Source organism: Rutidosis leptorrhynchoides, chromosome 1, assembly GCF_046630445.1.
Source record: "Rutidosis leptorrhynchoides isolate AG116_Rl617_1_P2 chromosome 1, CSIRO_AGI_Rlap_v1, whole genome shotgun sequence".
NCBI lineage: Eukaryota > Viridiplantae > Streptophyta > Magnoliopsida > Asterales > Asteraceae > Rutidosis > Rutidosis leptorrhynchoides.
Genome location: NC_092333.1, coordinates 562461309 through 562479882, shown reverse-complemented (window position 1 = coordinate 562479882; position 18574 = coordinate 562461309). Strand labels below are relative to the sequence as shown.

The following is an 18574-nucleotide window of genomic DNA, read 5'->3' as shown; positions in this document are numbered from 1 at the left end:
TGAAGACGCAAAGGTCCAAAAAGCTCAAATGTACAAAGTACAATAAAAAAGGTTCAAAATATTGATGAGGAACGTCTAAAAACGACAAGAGTACAAGTTACAAAACGCAAAGTACACGATATTAAATCGTACGAAAGGACGTTCGAAAATCCGGAGCCGGGACCTGAGCCAAGAAGAAACGCCCGACGCAATGGACCAAAAATTACGAGTCTACTATGCACGAGAATATAATATAATATATAAATAATTATATAAATTATTTATATTTTATATTTATTTATTTTAAAATTCATGTCGGTAGCAAAGGACAAAATGTGAGCTGAAAAACAAGCCCATGCAAGTTGCATGGCAAATACACTAAACCTCATGCAACTTGCATGGGGATCAAAAACCTGGCCAAATGCCTATAAAAGGCGACTTTCTGCTCGAGTTTAAAGGACACCAACATAATAATAATAATACTCCGTAGTATAATATAAATAAATATATATAATATATATATATATATATATATATATATATATATATATATATATATATATATATATATATATATATATATATATAATATAGATTAGTGTTATATTAGATTAGTTCGGGTTATGTAAAGGTTATTTTACGGGTTTTAAAGTCGGAGCTCTGTCCGTGTAACACTACGCGATAAATAATCAATGTAAGCTATGTTCTCCTTTTTAAATTAATGTCTCGTACTTAAGTTATTATTATGCTTATTTAAGACGAAGTAATCATGATGTTGGGCTAAAAATATTAAAATTGGGTAATTGGGCTTTGTACCATAATTGGGGTTTGGACAAAAGAACGACACTTGTGAAAATTAGACTATGGGCTATTAATGGGCTTTATATTTGTTTAACTAAATGATAGTTTGTTAATTTTAATATAAAGATTTACAATTGGATGTACCTATAAATAACCATATACACTCGATCGGACACGATGGGCGGGGTATTTATATGTACGAATAATCGTTCATTTAACCGGACACGGGAATGGATTAATAGTCTATGGAATTATTAAAACAGGGGTGAAATTATGTACAAGGACACTTGGCATAATTGATAACAAAATATTAAAACCTTGGGTTACACGCAGTCGATATCCTGGTGTAATTATTAAACAAAGTATTAAAACCTTGTTACAGTTTAAGTCCCCAATTAGTTGGAATATTTGACTTCGGGTATAAGAATAAATTGACGAGGACACTCGCACTTTAAATTTATGACCGATGGACTGTTATGGACAAAAACCAGACGGACATATTAAATAATCCAGGACAAAGGACAATTAACCCATGGGCATAAAACTAAAATCAACACGTCAACCATCATGGTTACGGAAGTTTAAATAAGCATAATATATTTTATTTCATATTTCCTCGTACTTTTATTTATTGTCATTTTAATTATTGTTATTTATTTTATATTGTTATTTAAATATCGTCATTTACTATACGCTTCGCTTAAAATATAAAATCGACAAACCGGTCATTAAACGGTAAACTCTCCTTTTATATATTATTATATATAATTATATATATTTTGTACAAATATAGTTATATAAAAATATAGTGTAACCGTCTCCCTGTGGAACGAACCGGACTTACTAAAAACTATACTACTCCGCGACTAGGTACACTGCGTCACTGCCTATAGTGTTGTAGCAAGGTTTTGGTATATCCACTCGATAAATAAATAAATAACTTGTGTAATATTTCGTAGCATTTTGTAGTAAAAATTAATACTATTTCGTACCCTCGCGACACACATCAGAAACAATGAATTTGTAATGACCATTGGGTCTCGTACTTATGTTAATTGCTTCTATTCATAGAAGCATACTTTCGTTTGTAAGACTTTTGATGTTGGTTATGACGTCACCCTTTCTTATGAATACAAACTTATTTTAAAACAGCATATAGTGTTTGACCTTGTAATGATCCTGTTGTTGCTGATCTGTACACGTTAATTTTGTACGGGGCGTCACACGATGAATGTTACTTAAACTTGATGTTTACAAACTAGAAACTAGACATGGTAATGTCTACAAGCAAGTGAAACAAAAAGAACTTTTTGATGTCACATACAGTTGAAAATTGACATCGCTGATTACAAACAGTTTAACACTTGACATTTGCTGTATGCAAACTTTTGAGATTAAACGTTGGTGGTTTATACTGATAAATGTTTACTGATTTTTGAATACTGATTTTCGGAATACTAATTACTGATAAACGATTTTGAGAACTGATTTTTCGACAAATGATTTATGGAAACTGTTTTATGAAACATATGATGAACTATTTACTCAAACCTGTAGATTCACTCAACTTTATGTTGAACCGTTTTGCATGTTTTATCTCAGGTATTAGTTGCTTCCGCTGTAGAACATTGCTGTTACGTAAAAGTCAAGTCGAGCACTGGGACCAGAGTTAACATTCCGTTAATGGATTTTGACGGGGTGTTATAAATTCCCAGGTAGGTTAGGGGAAAACTACCTGCCACACAGCCAAATCTAGAGGCTAAACTTTCGGTTTCGTTAATGGTTAAACCAATCCCGTTAACGCTACTTTTTGTGATATTTACTTTCAACCCCGAGGCTTTCTCGAAACATTTGAGAATATTTAAGACATTACGTGTAAAGGCTGCGAAAGAGGTGTACTCAAGTAATTATATGGTGGATCTGTAATGACATGCATTGTTATATATCAATACTCAAAACTTTTATCATGTTGCACGCTTGCATTCAGAACTCACGTGTTATTTTTTTCTTTTTGTAATCTTTATATGTACAACTAATATTGTAGTATGCATTTCAAAATCCCGCAAATTCGCGGATTATAAACTAGTTATCCATAATACCAAAAGCATTTACTGTTCATGGTGACATGCTGTAATTACCCTCAACTTTAGGGGTAATTTGATAACATGTTATTTTTTTTTCCTTTTTTAAAAACTTTTTTCATATAGTACTTTTTAACACTTTTTTAAAAAACTTTTTTTACCTTTCTTTTACATTTCATTATTTTATAAACGTTAAATTTAAACAACTGTTAATCATTTTTATACAGTTCAATCTACCAATCGTACTTTTTTTATTTCCTTTTTTACATTCCTTTTTCAATCTTTTATTTTTAAGCGTATAATTAACCGATCGTTATCCGACTTGTTTAACATTCAAGTAATCAATTGCTAGCCAACCAAAACTACCCCGCAACGAAACGCGAGTTTAATCCTCGTTATATTCAAAGGATACACATAAGATATTAAATATTAAATATACTACTTCATATTAAGATAATATATAAGATATAAGATAGAATGAAATATTATTTAAAATTTATTGGATGGATAATTTTGTTTTTATCTTGGCATAGAATTCTCGTGGAGATAATAATAATATTAATATTAATTTTTAATATTAAATATTATATTAATGTCTTTCATAAAAAAATATAAAACAAAATGTATTTTAATCATAATATTCTGCCTATAAATACAAAAAGGGAATAACATAGTAACTGTTGATCATCGCCTCTCCATCTAATAAACATTTCTCTCAGAATCACACACAAATATCAGAACACATTCATTCATCGATTGATTAGATCAAAATCAAAATTCAAAATCATGGCGAATAAGTACGAACAGTTCAGAAGCCAACCGCGCCTTCCTAAATTTGCAGTCCCAAAAACCTACAATATCTTCCTTAAACCAGACCTCACTGACTGCAAGTTTTCCGGTACCGTTGACGTCACTCTCGACATCGTCTCCGATACCAAATTCATTGTCCTCAATGCTGCCGATCTTTCCGTTGATCCTAAATCCGTTCGATTCACATCCGAAAAGGTATTGAATCCATTTGTTATTTAATGATTGATTGATTTGGTTTTTAGATTACGAGGTTAATAGTTATTGTAATTTAACTGTGATAATAGGGATCTTTGGAGGCTAAGGAAGTGGAGTTATTGGAGGAAGATGAGATTTTGGTGTTGGAATTTGATCAAAATTTAGATATTGGTGGTGGTAGTGTTTTGTCTATGAGATTCAATGGTACTTTGAATGATCAAATGAAAGGTTTTTACAGAAGGTCAGTGATTATTAATATTCTTTATTTTTTTTATTTGATTTTTGATTGATTAGAGTTAAGAGTTACAGTATTGTTGTTGGAACTAATTTGTGATTTATTATGATCTGGTTTGTTTCATTATTTAATTATAGGTACACCCATTTGGGATTGGGTGTTCAAGTAAAGAATTAAAAAACCAAATAATCTATTGAAAAGTCTTTCATTTTCTCTTTTAATTTATTTATTTATGAAATGAAAGAAAGAAAGGAATAAGCACCAAAAATTAACTTGGTTGCGGATATGCTCTTTAAAATTAGCAATATGAACACCTTGTTAATAAAGTAACTACTACTACTACTATTTAACAGTGGATTGTTTCTGTTTTGATTTTGAACAGGGACAGTTTAGGACCATTTTCACTGTAGCACAGAATTATCTTAATAGAATTTTTAAGTAATCGGACAATTTTGTTTATCAAAGGGCCTTTTATCATACTAGCAGTATGTGGGTACTGAGTACCCCTTCACTCAAAAGATTGTAGTTTTAAGTCTCAGTTGAGCCAAAGATGAATATATAATGTGTGATTGTATATATTGTATATAGTAGGTGATTTAGAATGTGAGAATACTGAATACTTGCTGTTTTAACACAAAAGGATGATGGGTTATTTTCCTTTTTTAGATTGGACTTAGGTACTCACCACCATTAAAAGAATCAATTAAATAGTGACTTGGGGGTGTTTGGATTTGCGTTTTGAAAATTGGTTATGCGTTTAAGATAATTAGAATCAAATAATCAGCTGTATCAAAACGCGTCATAAATTAATAGTGTTTGGATTTTATTATATCGTTTGACAACGCAATAATCGAATAATCAGTCAATTAATTGGTTTAGTAAATATGAGATTATTTGTTAAATTATCAAGTAAAACACAATAATCCGATAATCACGTTTTGCTGAAGTCAGGGGTGACTTGCTTTTTCATTTTCACGTTTTGAGTCTCTCAAATCGCAAATAATTGGATTTTTCTGTTTAACTTGCCAAAACACTATAAACTGATTATTTACAATTTGAAAACGTGATAATCAAATAATCCAAGTTCTAAATGCAAAGACAAACTCCCCTTATATTTGTTTACGTATGATCGTGTACCTGATGGGTTATTTTTCTTTTTTAGATTGGACTTAGGTACTTACCACCATATAAAGAATCAATTAATTAGTGACTTGTTATATTTGTTTATATATGATCGTGTACTTTTTATACACTTTATGGAAATAAGTGCATTTGTATATGCATTCCACTGCAATAATTTTGGTTTCTGTTCAGTTTTTAAACAGTTTTAGTATGTGTTTGTGCTAATTTATAGTTTATCTTGTTTCATTTCATGTGTACAGTAAGTATGAACATAATGGAGAAAAAAAGAACATGGCTGTTACTCAATTTGAACCAGCTGATGCCAGACGCTGCTTTCCTTGCTGGGACGAACCCGCCTGCAAGGTACGATTTTATGCAATTCTTGTTAATTTTTTTACTCAATTGATTAATAAATTCATCATTGTTATTAAGGGCTCTTTTGTTATTAGGCTACATTCAAGATTACACTGGAGGTGCCTTCTGAGCTTGTAGCTCTTTCAAACATGCCAGTTGTTGAAGAAAAAGTGAATGGCGATTTGAAGACTGTTTGCTACCAGGAATCGCCCATCATGTCTACATATTTAGTGGCGGCTGTTGTTGGTTTATTTGATTATGTGGAAGATCATACACCTGATGGTACAATACTATAACATTTTTTGTCATTTACTTCTATATTAAAAATTAATTTATTATTTATTTTAGATGGAAAGTTCTTCGTTTCTGCTAGAGTATGGGTCGATTTGGAAAATGATTTATCTTTAATTACTTAAACGGGTCAACCTATTTTCTTAATGTATATCTTTCTCTTTGCAGGAATCAAAGTTAGGGTTTATTGCCAAGTTGGGAAAGCAGATCAAGGGAAGTTCGCATTAGATGTTGCTGTTAAGACGCTTGGACTGTACAAAGAGTATGTTATGATTTCTTTTGTGATTGCACTAATTGCAATCTTATCCGGCTCAACACGTTCTCTCTTTTTTGTGCTATCATATTATATTATTTTATATAATAATAATATTATAATATATTCTTTTTATTATATATGCAGGTATTTTGCAACACCGTATTCACTGCCTAAATTAGACATGATTGCAATCCCTGATTTTTCTGCTGGGGCCATGGAGAATTATGGTTTAGTAACATACCGAGAAACGGCTCTTCTTTATGATGAGAAGAACTCTGCAGCTGCTAACAAGCAGAGGGTAATGTTGTCAAAATTAGAACTTTACTAATTTCAGTGCCTCTATTTTTTCTTACATTTTAATCAATTAAACTAACAGAAATTAATATTCAGGTAGCAACTGTTGTAGCTCATGAACTTGCACATCAATGGTTTGGTAATCTTGTAACAATGGAGTGGTGGACACATTTGTGGCTGAATGAGGGATTTGCAACTTGGGTAATTACTTTTAGCTGGTCCATGCATTCCTTTGATAGTTATACGTTTGTCGATATTCAAATGTTAATTTTTACTTTTGTTACAGGTAAGCTATTTAGCTGCCGATAGCTTGTTCCCTGATTGGAAAATATGGACTCAGTTTCTTGATGAAAGTACTGTTGGTCTTCGACTTGACGGCCTTTCAGAATCACACCCTATCGAGGTAGATTATATGGGATTATTTGTTATATTTATTCATATCTTTGGTGTTAAATATTATATTTTAAGCTTAATAGTGCTATTTATATGACTTACCTATGAAAACGATAAGGTTTTTATTATTTGCAGGTGGAGATTAATCATGCATGTGAAATAGATGAAATCTTTGATGCGATAAGCTACCATAAGGGAGCTTCTGTCATTCGCATGTTACAGAGTTATCTTGGTGCTGAAGTTTTTCAGGTTTGGATACACATGAGTTTGATATAACTTTACTGATGTTTTCTCTCTATTAGATTTAATATTATTTTTGTAAATCTGTTGCCTTTTAAAATAGCAAGCACTTGCTAAATATATAAAAAGACACGCATGCTCAAATGCAAAAACTGAGGACTTGTGGGCCGTCCTTGAGGAAGAATCCAAGGAGCCTGTGAATAAACTGATGAACTCATGGACAAAACAGCAAGGATATCCAGTAATTTCTGTTAGTCTGAAAGATAACAAGTTGGAGTTCGATCAGGTTTTTATGTCTCTTTTGATATATAATGAGTTTTAGTTTGAAGGTTTAAGGTTATTGATAGTTGTTTTATTAACAGAGACAATTCTTATCAAGTGGGTCCCCAGGAGATGGACAATGGATTGTGCCTTTAACATTAGCATGCGGCTCATATGAAGCAAAGAAGAGCTTCTTATTGGATAAAAAATCTCAAACTATCGATGAACCATCGAGTAAATGGGTCAAGATTAATGTTGACCAGGCTGGTTTTTACCGTGTTAAATATGATGAGCAGTTGTCAGCTAAACTTAGATCTGCAATTGAAAGTAAATCTTTGTCAGCAATGGATAGATATGGTATGCTTTCATGTTTTCACTTTTATCTTGAACTTTGTTTAGTCTTCTCTAGAGGTGGCAAAATGGGCCATTTGGGTAATGGGTCGAGATTTAACCTTCTTGACCCATTTTTTTTCTACAGGAATTCTGGATGACTCGTTTGCGTTGTCTATGGCTGGCCAGTTACCTTTATCTTCTTTGCTTACTTTAACCGGTGCATACAGAGAGGAACCAGAATATACAGTTTTGTCCAACTTAATTACTGTAATGACCCCTACCGAATTAACCACTTTCTATTAATACTTCAAAAACGTTATCCCGATTCATGTTTTTGGTACCACAGGTTAGCTCTAAAGTTGCCTCAATTGTTGCTGATGCTGATAGCAAATTGCTGGACAACGTTAAGATGTTTTTCATTAACGTTTTACAGTATTCTGCAGAGTCAGTTTCTTAACTCCTGTCATTTATGTCAAGTTTTTAAGATATATTATGCATTAAAAAAGTATACCTCAGGAGCCATTTAATTCAACATTACTAATTACACATAGTCCCATTTGACCCAAATTGACCCAATAATAAGTTAATGGGTTGAAATTGCTACCACTAGTATGTTTTGTGCCTAAATTTTCAAGGTGCTAGAAAATGGAGTGAATGATTTTGTATCAATTGTACTTTTAATTTTGTTGCACATATTGTACAGTGTAAAACGTGAAAACGCTCAACATATGTAAGAGTGACGATTCTTATTATAAGAATGTAATCATGTGTGTTTTTCTTAAAGCAAGTGAATGATCATTAGGTAAATAGCATCATCCCGTACAAGTGAAGATACATAGACACCAAAATAAATACTTTGTCAAGTTGTTTTTTAAGCTCAACTGTTATAAACTTCTGTTAATTTTTTTTTTTTTTTTTTTTTCAGGAGGATCGGTTTTGATTGTAAGCAAGGGGAAAGCCACTTGGATGCCTTGTTAAGAGGGGAACTGTTTGCTACTTTAGCCTTGTTTGGACACGAAGAAACATTAAAAGAAGCAAGCAGACGTTTTCAAGCATTTTTGGAAGATAGAAACACGCCTCTTCTTCCACCTGATATTAGAAGGGTCAATTTCTTATTTCTTAATTCATATCTACTACTATCAATTTCTTATTTGCACTTTAAAAAACTTATCTCTTGCTTTTATCAGGCTGTTTATGTTGCTGTGATGAAATCGGTGACAGCTTCAAACAGATCTGGTTTTGATTCACTTTTGAAAGTTCATAGAGAGACTGATTTAAGTCAAGAAAAGACACGCATTTTAGGTGCTCTTGGATCTTGCAGTGACCCTGACATCATTCTTGAAGTCCTTAACTTTTTGTTGACCCCCGAGGTACTAAAATTACCAAAAATTTTGGTGCTTATAAGTTTATATATATACATATATTCTTCAAACTGTTGTAATCTCTTTTCATAGAGATTGATAATGATAATGATTATTTGTTTAGGTTCGAAGTCAGGATGCTGTGTTTGGACTGGCTGTTAGCAGAGAGGGTCGTGAAGTGGCTTGGAACTGGTTCAAAGTTAGTTTCAAATAAAAGTTTTAATTTTTTTTTTTGTTTTCTTTTTTTAATAGAAATTTTGTAAGTCAATGCAACATTATGCATATAATAATATATTTTTCTCTCAACTGCAGAACAACTGGGAACATATCTCAAATACATGGGGCCGTGGCTTCTTGATTACACGTTTTGTCAGTGCAGTTGTATCACCGGTACGTGTTTCTTTAGCTCAAGTATTTTTCTGTTAGGTTCCCTACACGTGTCTTGAATTCAGGAGGCGCCTTTATGTTATACGAGTATTAAATAATTCCATTTGTTTTACTTTTGTTTGTATAGTTTTCGTCTTACGAAAAGGTGGAGGAGGTAGAGGAGTTTTTTGCAACACGTTCTAAGCCATCCATTACTAGAACGTTGAAGCAGAGCATTGAGCGTGTTCAGATTAACGCAAAGTGGGTTGAAACGATTAAGAATGAGAAAGGGCTTGCAGATTGTGTTCAAGAACTTGCCTACAGGAAATACTAGAAATTGCTTTTTTCTTTCTTTCTCCACACTTTTTTATTGCTTTATTAAGACGATGGTTTATTGCGTACTCGTACTTTAGTTGTTGGCCTTACATGTCGTTGAGATAAACAAACCAATCTGTTGCTTTTCAAACCTTGCTAAAAGAGACCTTTTGACATTTTTGTTTCATCAAATTCTTCATTATTTATGGTTTCGCTCCACAGTTTTGTGGATGAAATTGTTACGATCAGATGCTAAGGATCACTAATCAGGAATACGATTAAAGAGAAACAGTGAATACGAAAAATAAAAACAAAATTGTTCATGATGTTTAATTCATAATCGTTAATATGTACTGTTATTCATATATACTCCGTATAGTATAATAGTAGTTGCATAAAAAGAGGATATAGTGGTAGCCATATCGATGAAATGGGCTAAGCAATCAGAAAGGTGATGAAAATTTGGTTTGTTTAGAAGTATATGCTTGAATAATAAGCATAGCGCAATAATATTTCACTTAGCTAGAGGTTAGGAGTTCGATTCCGCTGGACCGCAACATTGCACTCAATGTTATCCATGACCTGAAATATCCACCCAGGTCGCCTTTCGCTTAATGTGGGGGCAGCGGTGATGGGGGTTTTACCGGTCATGCCCTCGGATTGGTCCGAGTTTCCTCTAGGAATAGTTGAGTGCGGGTTATGAAACTACGAGAGATGAACGTCTGGGTGATTTAATCCTCACTGGGTGATCCCAAACTGATATCCAAAAAAATAGCACACTAATATTTTGATCACATTTATTGGTATCACGTGTTACCGATAACAAAATGCAATTCCCCCTTTATATATGTATAGTTAAAGTTTAATTTACGGAGTAGTAAATTTGTACATCACATCACATCACATCACATGTCAAATCTCTAACCTAAGAAAATGCATATTGAAAGAGTTAACATTACATGTAACACATTAACCCGTAATGTGAAACGCAAAAATAATAAATAGTAACTACTTTCTAGCTTAAAATGTTTGTACCTCAAACGTAAATTTGACAACCATTAAAAAAATTAGGGGCCGAAACGTAAATTATTTTGGGGAAAAGGTTAACTTTAGGTGTCAAACAGTAACTTCTCAATTTTTCATAAACCGTTTACTAAACTCACCTAAATTTTTGACAAACTTTATCTCTTCGTTAGACTCAAGTTATGTTTCACCGACATAATCGTTTAACACGAAATAATTTTACGAAATAAACGCAATAAGTTATATTTAAAACGGAGTCTCGACGCGAAGCGAGGGCTCTTCAACTAGTTTTTATCAATTCAAATGCCAAGAAGACTCATTTGAACAAGATTGCACGTCACGGAAAATTATAGAGAGGATAAAAAAAAATCATTCGGTAGGGATTAAACATGCTATAACAACAGGGCCGTCTCAACAATTCGAGGGCCCTAGGCGAAAATAAAAATGGGCCCTCATACTCGTTAATTTTTTTGACTCGTATAAATTTTAAATACTTAAATTTTTCTATTTATTACTTACGGTTTATATAACTATTTAAAATTACACTATTATAACTTTGATTGACAATTTCTATTGAATTTAATTGAAAATATTGAGAAAAGTATATACATATTCAAAATTTTGGACCCTAGACCATTGCCTACCTTGCCTGTGCTCAAGAACGTCTCTGTATAACAACATATATGCGTACTAATGATACGCCATATGGTTCGTATACAGATTGTTACTTTGATACAAAATAAAGTGTTCGCGGCATAGCCGGGACCGGCAAGGATTTTGGGTGTTGCCGAACAGTAAAGGATATTATGATATGAGGATCGTGAAATAGAAGGTCTGACTCTATCAGGATGCAAGGGTACCAGAGAATAGCAATAAGATAACAAATAAAGAAAAGACAATAGAAGTCACCGGGAAGAGGGAGTTGTCGGGAAGCAACACTTAATGAATAATTTAACCTGTATTCATACAATCATACGTAAGTCCTTTAGTCCGGACAGGTCGTGTGTGCTACCATGCAGCCGGCACACGTATCCCAATATATATAGGCAGTGACACACTAGAGGAGCGTTTGTGTGCCACGCCAGCCCAACTATTTCGTGAAGTTTGTTATTCCCACTTATAATACATGTGCTACGTCAGCCATCTTAATAACTGACTTTAAATAGATCCCTTGAGCTATTCAATCACCTCATATATTAATTAGCCGATTCATCAAGTAAATTAATTCGATTGATTGTTTTACACCCTCGTGAATCCAAATTTCGATCGGGTTTAACACGAATGACGGAGATAAAACAATCTATCAATCCATTTCCCCCCATATTAAGCGCTTAGATCTAATTCTGGGAAAAAAAGGTTTAATCATATGGCGCAGTCTAAAGATACGAACAATTCAACGATCTCAAAGAGCAGTTCGGTGATGAAAAAGGAACGTATGAATCTGAGCAAGCTGATAAAACTCAAGAAGCTCCAATTAGGGCGGAATTAGGAGCAACAAGTGTGAAATCGAATTAACAAATTCAATTTGGAACTCTGTATGTTGGAAGTATTGAAGAAGCTGATGAGGAAAAAAATACATTTGAAAGCGATGAAGCATATGGAGCCATCTCCGGTTACAGCGAGAAAGTTAAACTTCAATTTTGCAAATCAAATGATTTGAGAAGCAAGCAAAGGTAGTGCATCTTAGAGCGAAACAAATTTGATGGAAAAAATGATCTCACGGGATGTAGAAACGCAGTTAATGGCAAAATTGAAAAGTAAGATCAGTGGTAAACAACCGACACGATTTCAACAAGATGAAAGTGAATTTCAGAGGACTAGAGGGATTAATTTGGGTGAACAACAATAGTTTCAGACAGGTGATGAAGGAATGACAACGGAAGAGACAAGTAGGTGGTTAACAACACTCCTTAAGCAGGAAGCTCCACAAGCATACAAATATTCATTATCTCAGCCAGCCGTCCAGTGACTACTGTGGAAAATGTATTCGGCCTGATTTACAGGTAATAAGGCTAAAAAACTGTTGAACTTTCGGCTACGACTCAAAAGTTTTCAAAAAACATTGCTAGCCATATGTTGCCGGCAAAGTTGTTATCCCGACCACTTTGGGAATATATGACGGGACAATGGATCCGGATGATCTTTTACAAGTATTTGAAGGAGCCATAAAGACACAACACTGGAGTGACGAGGTAGCTTGTCACATATTCCCAACAGTATTGCAATCGTTAGCAAGAGAATTGTTTTCTAAATTAGCGCCAAGAAGTATAAGAAGCTTCCCGGACCTTCGTTTCAATCTCCTCATGCAATCTCAAAATTTACAAAGGCACACATTAACGTATGCTCATGAAATTAACCAGTTGATGTTTTTGTGACAAGGTATATGTTTGAGTGTAAAAAAATTCCTATCCTGCCGGAGAGTCAACCGGAGAGTCGACAAATATCTGGATTCATATCTTGTTTGGATAAGGATGCACACCCATATTTGGTGGCGGAACTATGATAGAATATACCGACAACATTTCCCGAATGTGTAGCTATGGCAAGCCAATATTAGAGGTCAAGGAAGGACAAGGATAGGCAGGTCGGATTTCACAAGGAACAGAGAAGGAAAGATGATGAAGAGAGAAGTCGATATCATGGTTCAGGAGGAAGAAGTGAGGGAAACAATGATTTATCACAAAAAGTACAATAACTATGAAGGAACAATGAGAGCAATCGCTATGATCGGCAACACAAAAAGCCGTATGAGAAGAGCAAATTGTTGAATAATATAACAAAAACTCCAAGCGAAATTTTGATGACGGAGTCGGTGAAGGCTAAGTTTAATCCACTGGCACCATTAGAATATAGAGATGGGCGAAAGAATGACAAATATTGTGAATTCCATGAAGACTACGGTTAAAATACGGATGAATGTAAAGCCTTAATTAGAGAAATAGTGGCTAGAATCAAGGAAGATGATCTTAATAATTTATTGCAAGGAAAAAAGTTTAAGAAGCCGGATATGAATAGAACGTTTAATTGGCAAAGAGATGATGCCAAGCGTAGGGAAAGAGAGGGTCGTTATCAAAAAGATGAGCTTAAAAAAGAGGGAACAGAATCAAGAAGTCATAGAGGATTCCAGGCAAAACGTTCCAATAACATTTCCACGAGTCATGAAAACTTTATTAACATAGAAAGAGATGCACTTCAACTCTCTTTCATATTATTTCTCCTTTTCTCCTTTTAGTTTTGTCATTAAAAAAAAAAAAGAATCAGTCACAAAAAATATCTGCTAAAGCTAGTACGTGCAGGTGGTATAGTCGAGCTGTACAATACAAACACATCCGACAAAAACGATTCATGTCATGAAAAGATACCCGAGACACTGTGACCAGACCAAGCCACTTCACATCTTATTTGCAAAGATTTTACAGTTAAAACAAACCTGCATTGATATTGATACATACAGAAAAAGGTTAAACAAAATATATAAATGTAATAACTATAGAAGATTTACTTGATGTCTTCATGACTCATGATTGCAATTGATATGATGATATTACAAAATGACACGATTAGGATTAAAAATCAGGGGCGGGTACTACATACAACAATACATACATACAACATCAGATATCAAAACAAAAATATTAGCATCGATCTCTCTCGTCATCTTCATTCGATCATCAGTAGATCCTTCGCCTAACACGGCGCCCATCTGGACCACTGCCATCAAGATTACCATCATTATGTCCATAAGACGTTACAGAGTGTTCTCTCATCCTTGCCACATACTCCAATAGTTCAGTTATTACAGATGGACAGCTCAGCGTTAAGTAGTCAAATCCATCACTTTGCATCACAGCTAACACCAACCCAAAAAAAATTAATAAAACCATAATGTTAGTAACTAACATTTTTGTAGACATGTCCCGACCATCTTTACGATGACTCGCAACACAAGTGTTCAAAGATCTACTAAGTATTAAGATAGGATATTATCACAACTACAATGCACTTTCATGCAAATATACATATCACTACATTACCCTTTTCTGGATCAAAATTACACATTTAAGAATATAACCCTTGTATGGAATTATTCTATCTTTGGATGATCCATATTCATAAGGTGATAAAAACACTAAGAGAGCGCAAAAAAAATATGCTAAAATAACTAAAACAGTAAAACATCAGAGGACGATACATGTTTTATTTGTATGATTGGCAATATGGGCCGGGTTGACCCATAACACATTTTGTTAAAATACAGCTTGTCAAACTGACATATGATCATAAACTATGATCGGTGACTAGACCCATTTAACACATTTCCTTGTAACCTAACTTCCTTGCTAGAGTAGTGGTTAATACATATTTAGCTTTTAAAAAAGGGGGAAAAAAAAAAAAAAAACAAAAGAAAAAGAAATTAACTTCCTTTTTTTTATCATGTTGACCCGGTAGAGAGGAAACATCACCTCATCTCAATTTCATTTTTTGATCAATTATACTAGAATGTTTACATGGTCTTAGAAAGAAAATAAATAAAACTTGGTCAGCAGTACCTTTAAGGTTTTCAGGCTCGGCAACAAATTTGAGGCAAACAGATTTGAGTTGAAAACAATGGTGTTGTTCGGCAAGAGCTAAAGTTGTGGCTACAGTGTTAATGGCAACATCGTCACAAAGTTTAGTTTCACAAAGAAACTTTAACCTCTCAATTCCATACTGATCGGCTGCTGCAAGAAGATGTTGGGCCATTAGAGTCGAAGCCCATTGCGGACTCAGCCCACTAACGTCTTCCATGTCTGGGAGCTTATCCCAATATATGAAATGGAGTAAAGCCTGCATTAAACACATCATACTTGCATTAAGTACAACTAATTTGATGTGGTATAATAATTTCATCAAGGTTGAAAAAGATATATTAATATAGAATGTGTTAGTCAAATAATTTGTTGTTTTGTATACTTCATGTAAAACAAGGTTGAAAAAGACGCGAGATGGAGACGAGTCGGTCAGCACCTTGAAATGTCGAATTGGTTGAGACGGGGTCCAGACAGACGTTGACTAACGTTGACTTTTATTGTAAATAATATATAGGTTTTTATAATGTTTTGTATAATTATCATTACCTTATTAATTTATTTTTAAGGGATACTATATAAGTCGGTGCTTTTCCCAACTCATTTTTAAATGGCTTTGAAATTTTCATTTACACTAGAACAACGCCAGACAAAAAGTCAACTTTTGACCGACTTTTCCCGACTTTTAGCGTTGACCGACTAATAAGGAGGTTTTAGGCGAAACGGGACGAGCTACTCACCAAACCGCCGCAACCATCGTTTGGCAACCATGAATCTTTCATGTATAGACTCATAAAGCAAGTTAAAGATGAGATAAGAAAGCAAACCTTAAAAACTAAAGGTTCTATTTCCTGTATTTTAATGGAATCTGTATTATTGTCCTTCATAGGACCAAAAAGTTGTGCCTTGAAGACAGGTGAGCGTGCAGCAAGTACCAATTTATGAGCCCGAAATACTTCACCGTCAACTTCAAGGTTTATATCTGTAAGTTCTCCACTTTCAAGGAGATGGCCAAAATGCTGACTGATATCAGACGGTGGTGAAGGTATACTGAAAACCTGTGGGCCCTCTGTACATGATTTCACAACACCAACGGTGCACTTAACCAACAGACAATCGTCTTTCAAATAGTCTGATGTTTCCAAAGCTGTCCTCCTTAGAAAACGCTTGTAACCCCTGTGACATTCAGTAGATTCTCCAGTTATAAAAATAAAATTATAACAAAAACACGAATGAGCTGATGATAAACAGACTACCTTACCAAAACCTCAAGCAAAGGTGGCAAAACGGGTGGGTCATGATAGTTTGGTAATGGGTCACGGAGAGTTAATTTTATAACAGATTAATTCTTTTTTTTTTCTTTTCTAAATAGCAAAACAATGGAGTATTTGAAGCAGGAATCGGGAGGTTTTATTCTAAGATCAAAATATTAAACACTTTCTTTTGGACACCAAAGACTCGCACATCCACAACATGTTAAATACACCTTTCTCCCAAGTGGAATTTGAACCCACATCTTAGTTGAAGTGCACTTTAAACCTTTCTATACATCTTCTATATGCTTTATCAAAGACTATTACAATAGACAATTTCGGAGGTTGTACGCGTTAACAAAGGTTTGGGTGACGTTTGACCAGTTCCCCTTTTTGGCAAATATTTATTTAACCTGCTAGAGATAAAATACAGCCCAAATTGATCAACTGGTAATGTAACGGGTCAATACAGCCACAACTAACTTCAAGGTTATACTAGCTAGAAAGAACTCCTAGTTTATTCTACAATCTACATTAATAAAAACAATACAACCCATATTTCTTGAAATTCCAGAAGCTATAAAACAGATACAACTGTGTCTCAAATTCTCAATAGACGTTTTTCGTTTTTACACTGAACCTTAGCTTAACCATGATCAGACCAAACCGAGCATATCAAACCATATCTCATAATCCCTAATCCTTAAAGGCAAAAACTTGGAGCTATCTATTATCTAATGACTAATGAGAAATATAGTAGTCCAGCTTAATTTTATTTCAATGATTTTGGAGCTATCTATTACCTATCCTATAGTGGCAGCACCAAACAATATATGGAAGTGTACTTTTAACATATAATCAACAATCAACGAGTATCATATAAAAAATTTAAAAACTGCAAAATAACAATAATGCATAGTATATAAGTACTAACCACATGCTACCACGGTATTTTAGTGTGTACGGACCAGCATCTAACACCCTCCCAAAATGTGTATGAACTTTATGTCTTCCTTTACCACTTTGATCCATCAACGACAGCTCAAACAATGCTCGAACATCGGTTGCATCACTCGCAAGTGCAATAAACAAAGAAACATATGTTGAATTATCTTCAGGGCTTTTACCATCTGGATAGAAATATATAGCCCATGTATGACCACCAACTGTAAAAGATTCAGATGCTATGTATTTACCCACACCGATTCCTTTTGAAGAATCGTAACAGGTGATCTTGAACTCATGAGATGCGTTAATGGTGTCAGTTGATGAAATTGATGAACTTGTGGTTGATGGAATCGATGCCCGTGGAATTGGAATTGGGGTTTTTGATTTTGAAAGACGGATTACCGTTCCCATGATTTTGGGGGAGAAATGGATTTGGGATCCGATTGAATTCTAAAGCTAGGGTTTTGGTTACAATTCGGGTTGATCTTGTGGTTAAATTGGTACTGATTTGTCAACCCGTTAAAAATTGGAAGGTGGAAGCCTAGTTTTTTTTTATAGGGGATGATTCGTACACCACTAATTTTTAATCATACACCACCAAACATGTTTTTACAGTATTGTATAGTACAACATCATAATGCATGTTTGATGGTGTATGACCAAAAGCTGGTGGTGTACGAATCACTCCCCTTTTTATATCGTGGAAAGTCATTCGGACTCTTACAAACATAAAACCTATTACTCCGTATAAAGGAGTTAAACCGAATGACAATAAATCGAGATTACGCATAGGATTGGTAACCGTAACACAAATTCAAAGTAGTGGCCCAAAGGAAGACCTTGAGCTTGGTTTGACAAACAACGGAAGCCCAACAAGTGTAATTGCCATTAAAAATAAATCGATTCTTGCTAACCAAATGGCCCTAAGAGTAGTCGGATCGATTAATCTCAAAACTTTTTATCCGCAATGCCCGTGCTAAAATACCAATCAGCCGAAAAACTCAAAATTGAACCCGGAATGACCCAACTAATATTCCGACATTGAAAAATGGAACACCAAATTTTAAAAGTCCATGGGCAATGAAGAAGGAGGTG

The 18574-nt window shown here is 34.2% G+C and overlaps 2 protein-coding genes across 2 annotated transcripts; one reads left to right on the top strand and one right to left on the bottom strand.

Moving 5' to 3' along the window:
• The first annotated feature begins 3564 nt into the window (after positions 1–3564).
• On the top strand, positions 3565–9863 carry LOC139881167 (aminopeptidase M1). Its single transcript, XM_071865686.1, has 18 exons — positions 3565–3866; positions 3956–4107; positions 5484–5586; positions 5673–5859; positions 6037–6130; positions 6269–6422; positions 6515–6619; positions 6705–6821; positions 6947–7060; positions 7155–7337; positions 7414–7669; positions 7791–7912; positions 7992–8089; positions 8571–8748; positions 8833–9015; positions 9131–9205; positions 9319–9396; positions 9521–9863. Exons 1-18 carry the CDS (start codon positions 3648–3650, stop codon positions 9704–9706), a joined length of 2604 nt encoding a protein of 867 aa, XP_071721787.1. The 5' UTR covers positions 3565–3647; the 3' UTR covers positions 9707–9863.
• Positions 9864–14141: 4278 nt separating this feature from the next.
• LOC139881159 (BTB/POZ and MATH domain-containing protein 2-like) lies at positions 14142–17986 on the bottom strand. The gene is made up of 4 exons (XM_071865678.1): positions 17466–17986; positions 16106–16454; positions 15261–15537; positions 14142–14560 (listed from the first exon to the last, which is right to left on the bottom strand). Exons 1-4 carry the CDS (start codon positions 17888–17890, stop codon positions 14382–14384), a joined length of 1230 nt encoding a protein of 409 aa, XP_071721779.1. The 5' UTR covers positions 17891–17986; the 3' UTR covers positions 14142–14381.
• Between the last annotated feature and the right edge of the window lie 588 nt (positions 17987–18574).

Coding starts and splice junctions, on each gene's coding strand:
- LOC139881167 (XM_071865686.1), top strand. CDS start 3,648: ATGGCGAATAAGTACGAACAGTTCAGAAGCCAACCGCGCCTTCCTAAA. Junction 4,108..5,483: donor ATGAAAGGTTTTTACAGAAG/GTCAGTGATTAT, acceptor TCATGTGTACAG/TAAGTATGAACATAATGGAG. Junction 9,206..9,318: donor TGGCTTGGAACTGGTTCAAA/GTTAGTTTCAAA, acceptor TCTCAACTGCAG/AACAACTGGGAACATATCTC.
- LOC139881159 (XM_071865678.1), bottom strand. CDS start 17,890: ATGGGAACGGTAATCCGTCTTTCAAAATCAAAAACCCCAATTCCAATT. Junction 16,455..17,465: donor AAATACCGTGGTAGCATGTG/GTTAGTACTTAT, acceptor TGAATGTCACAG/GGGTTACAAGCGTTTTCTAA. Junction 15,538..16,105: donor TAGAACCTTTAGTTTTTAAG/GTTTGCTTTCTT, acceptor TGTTTAATGCAG/GCTTTACTCCATTTCATATA.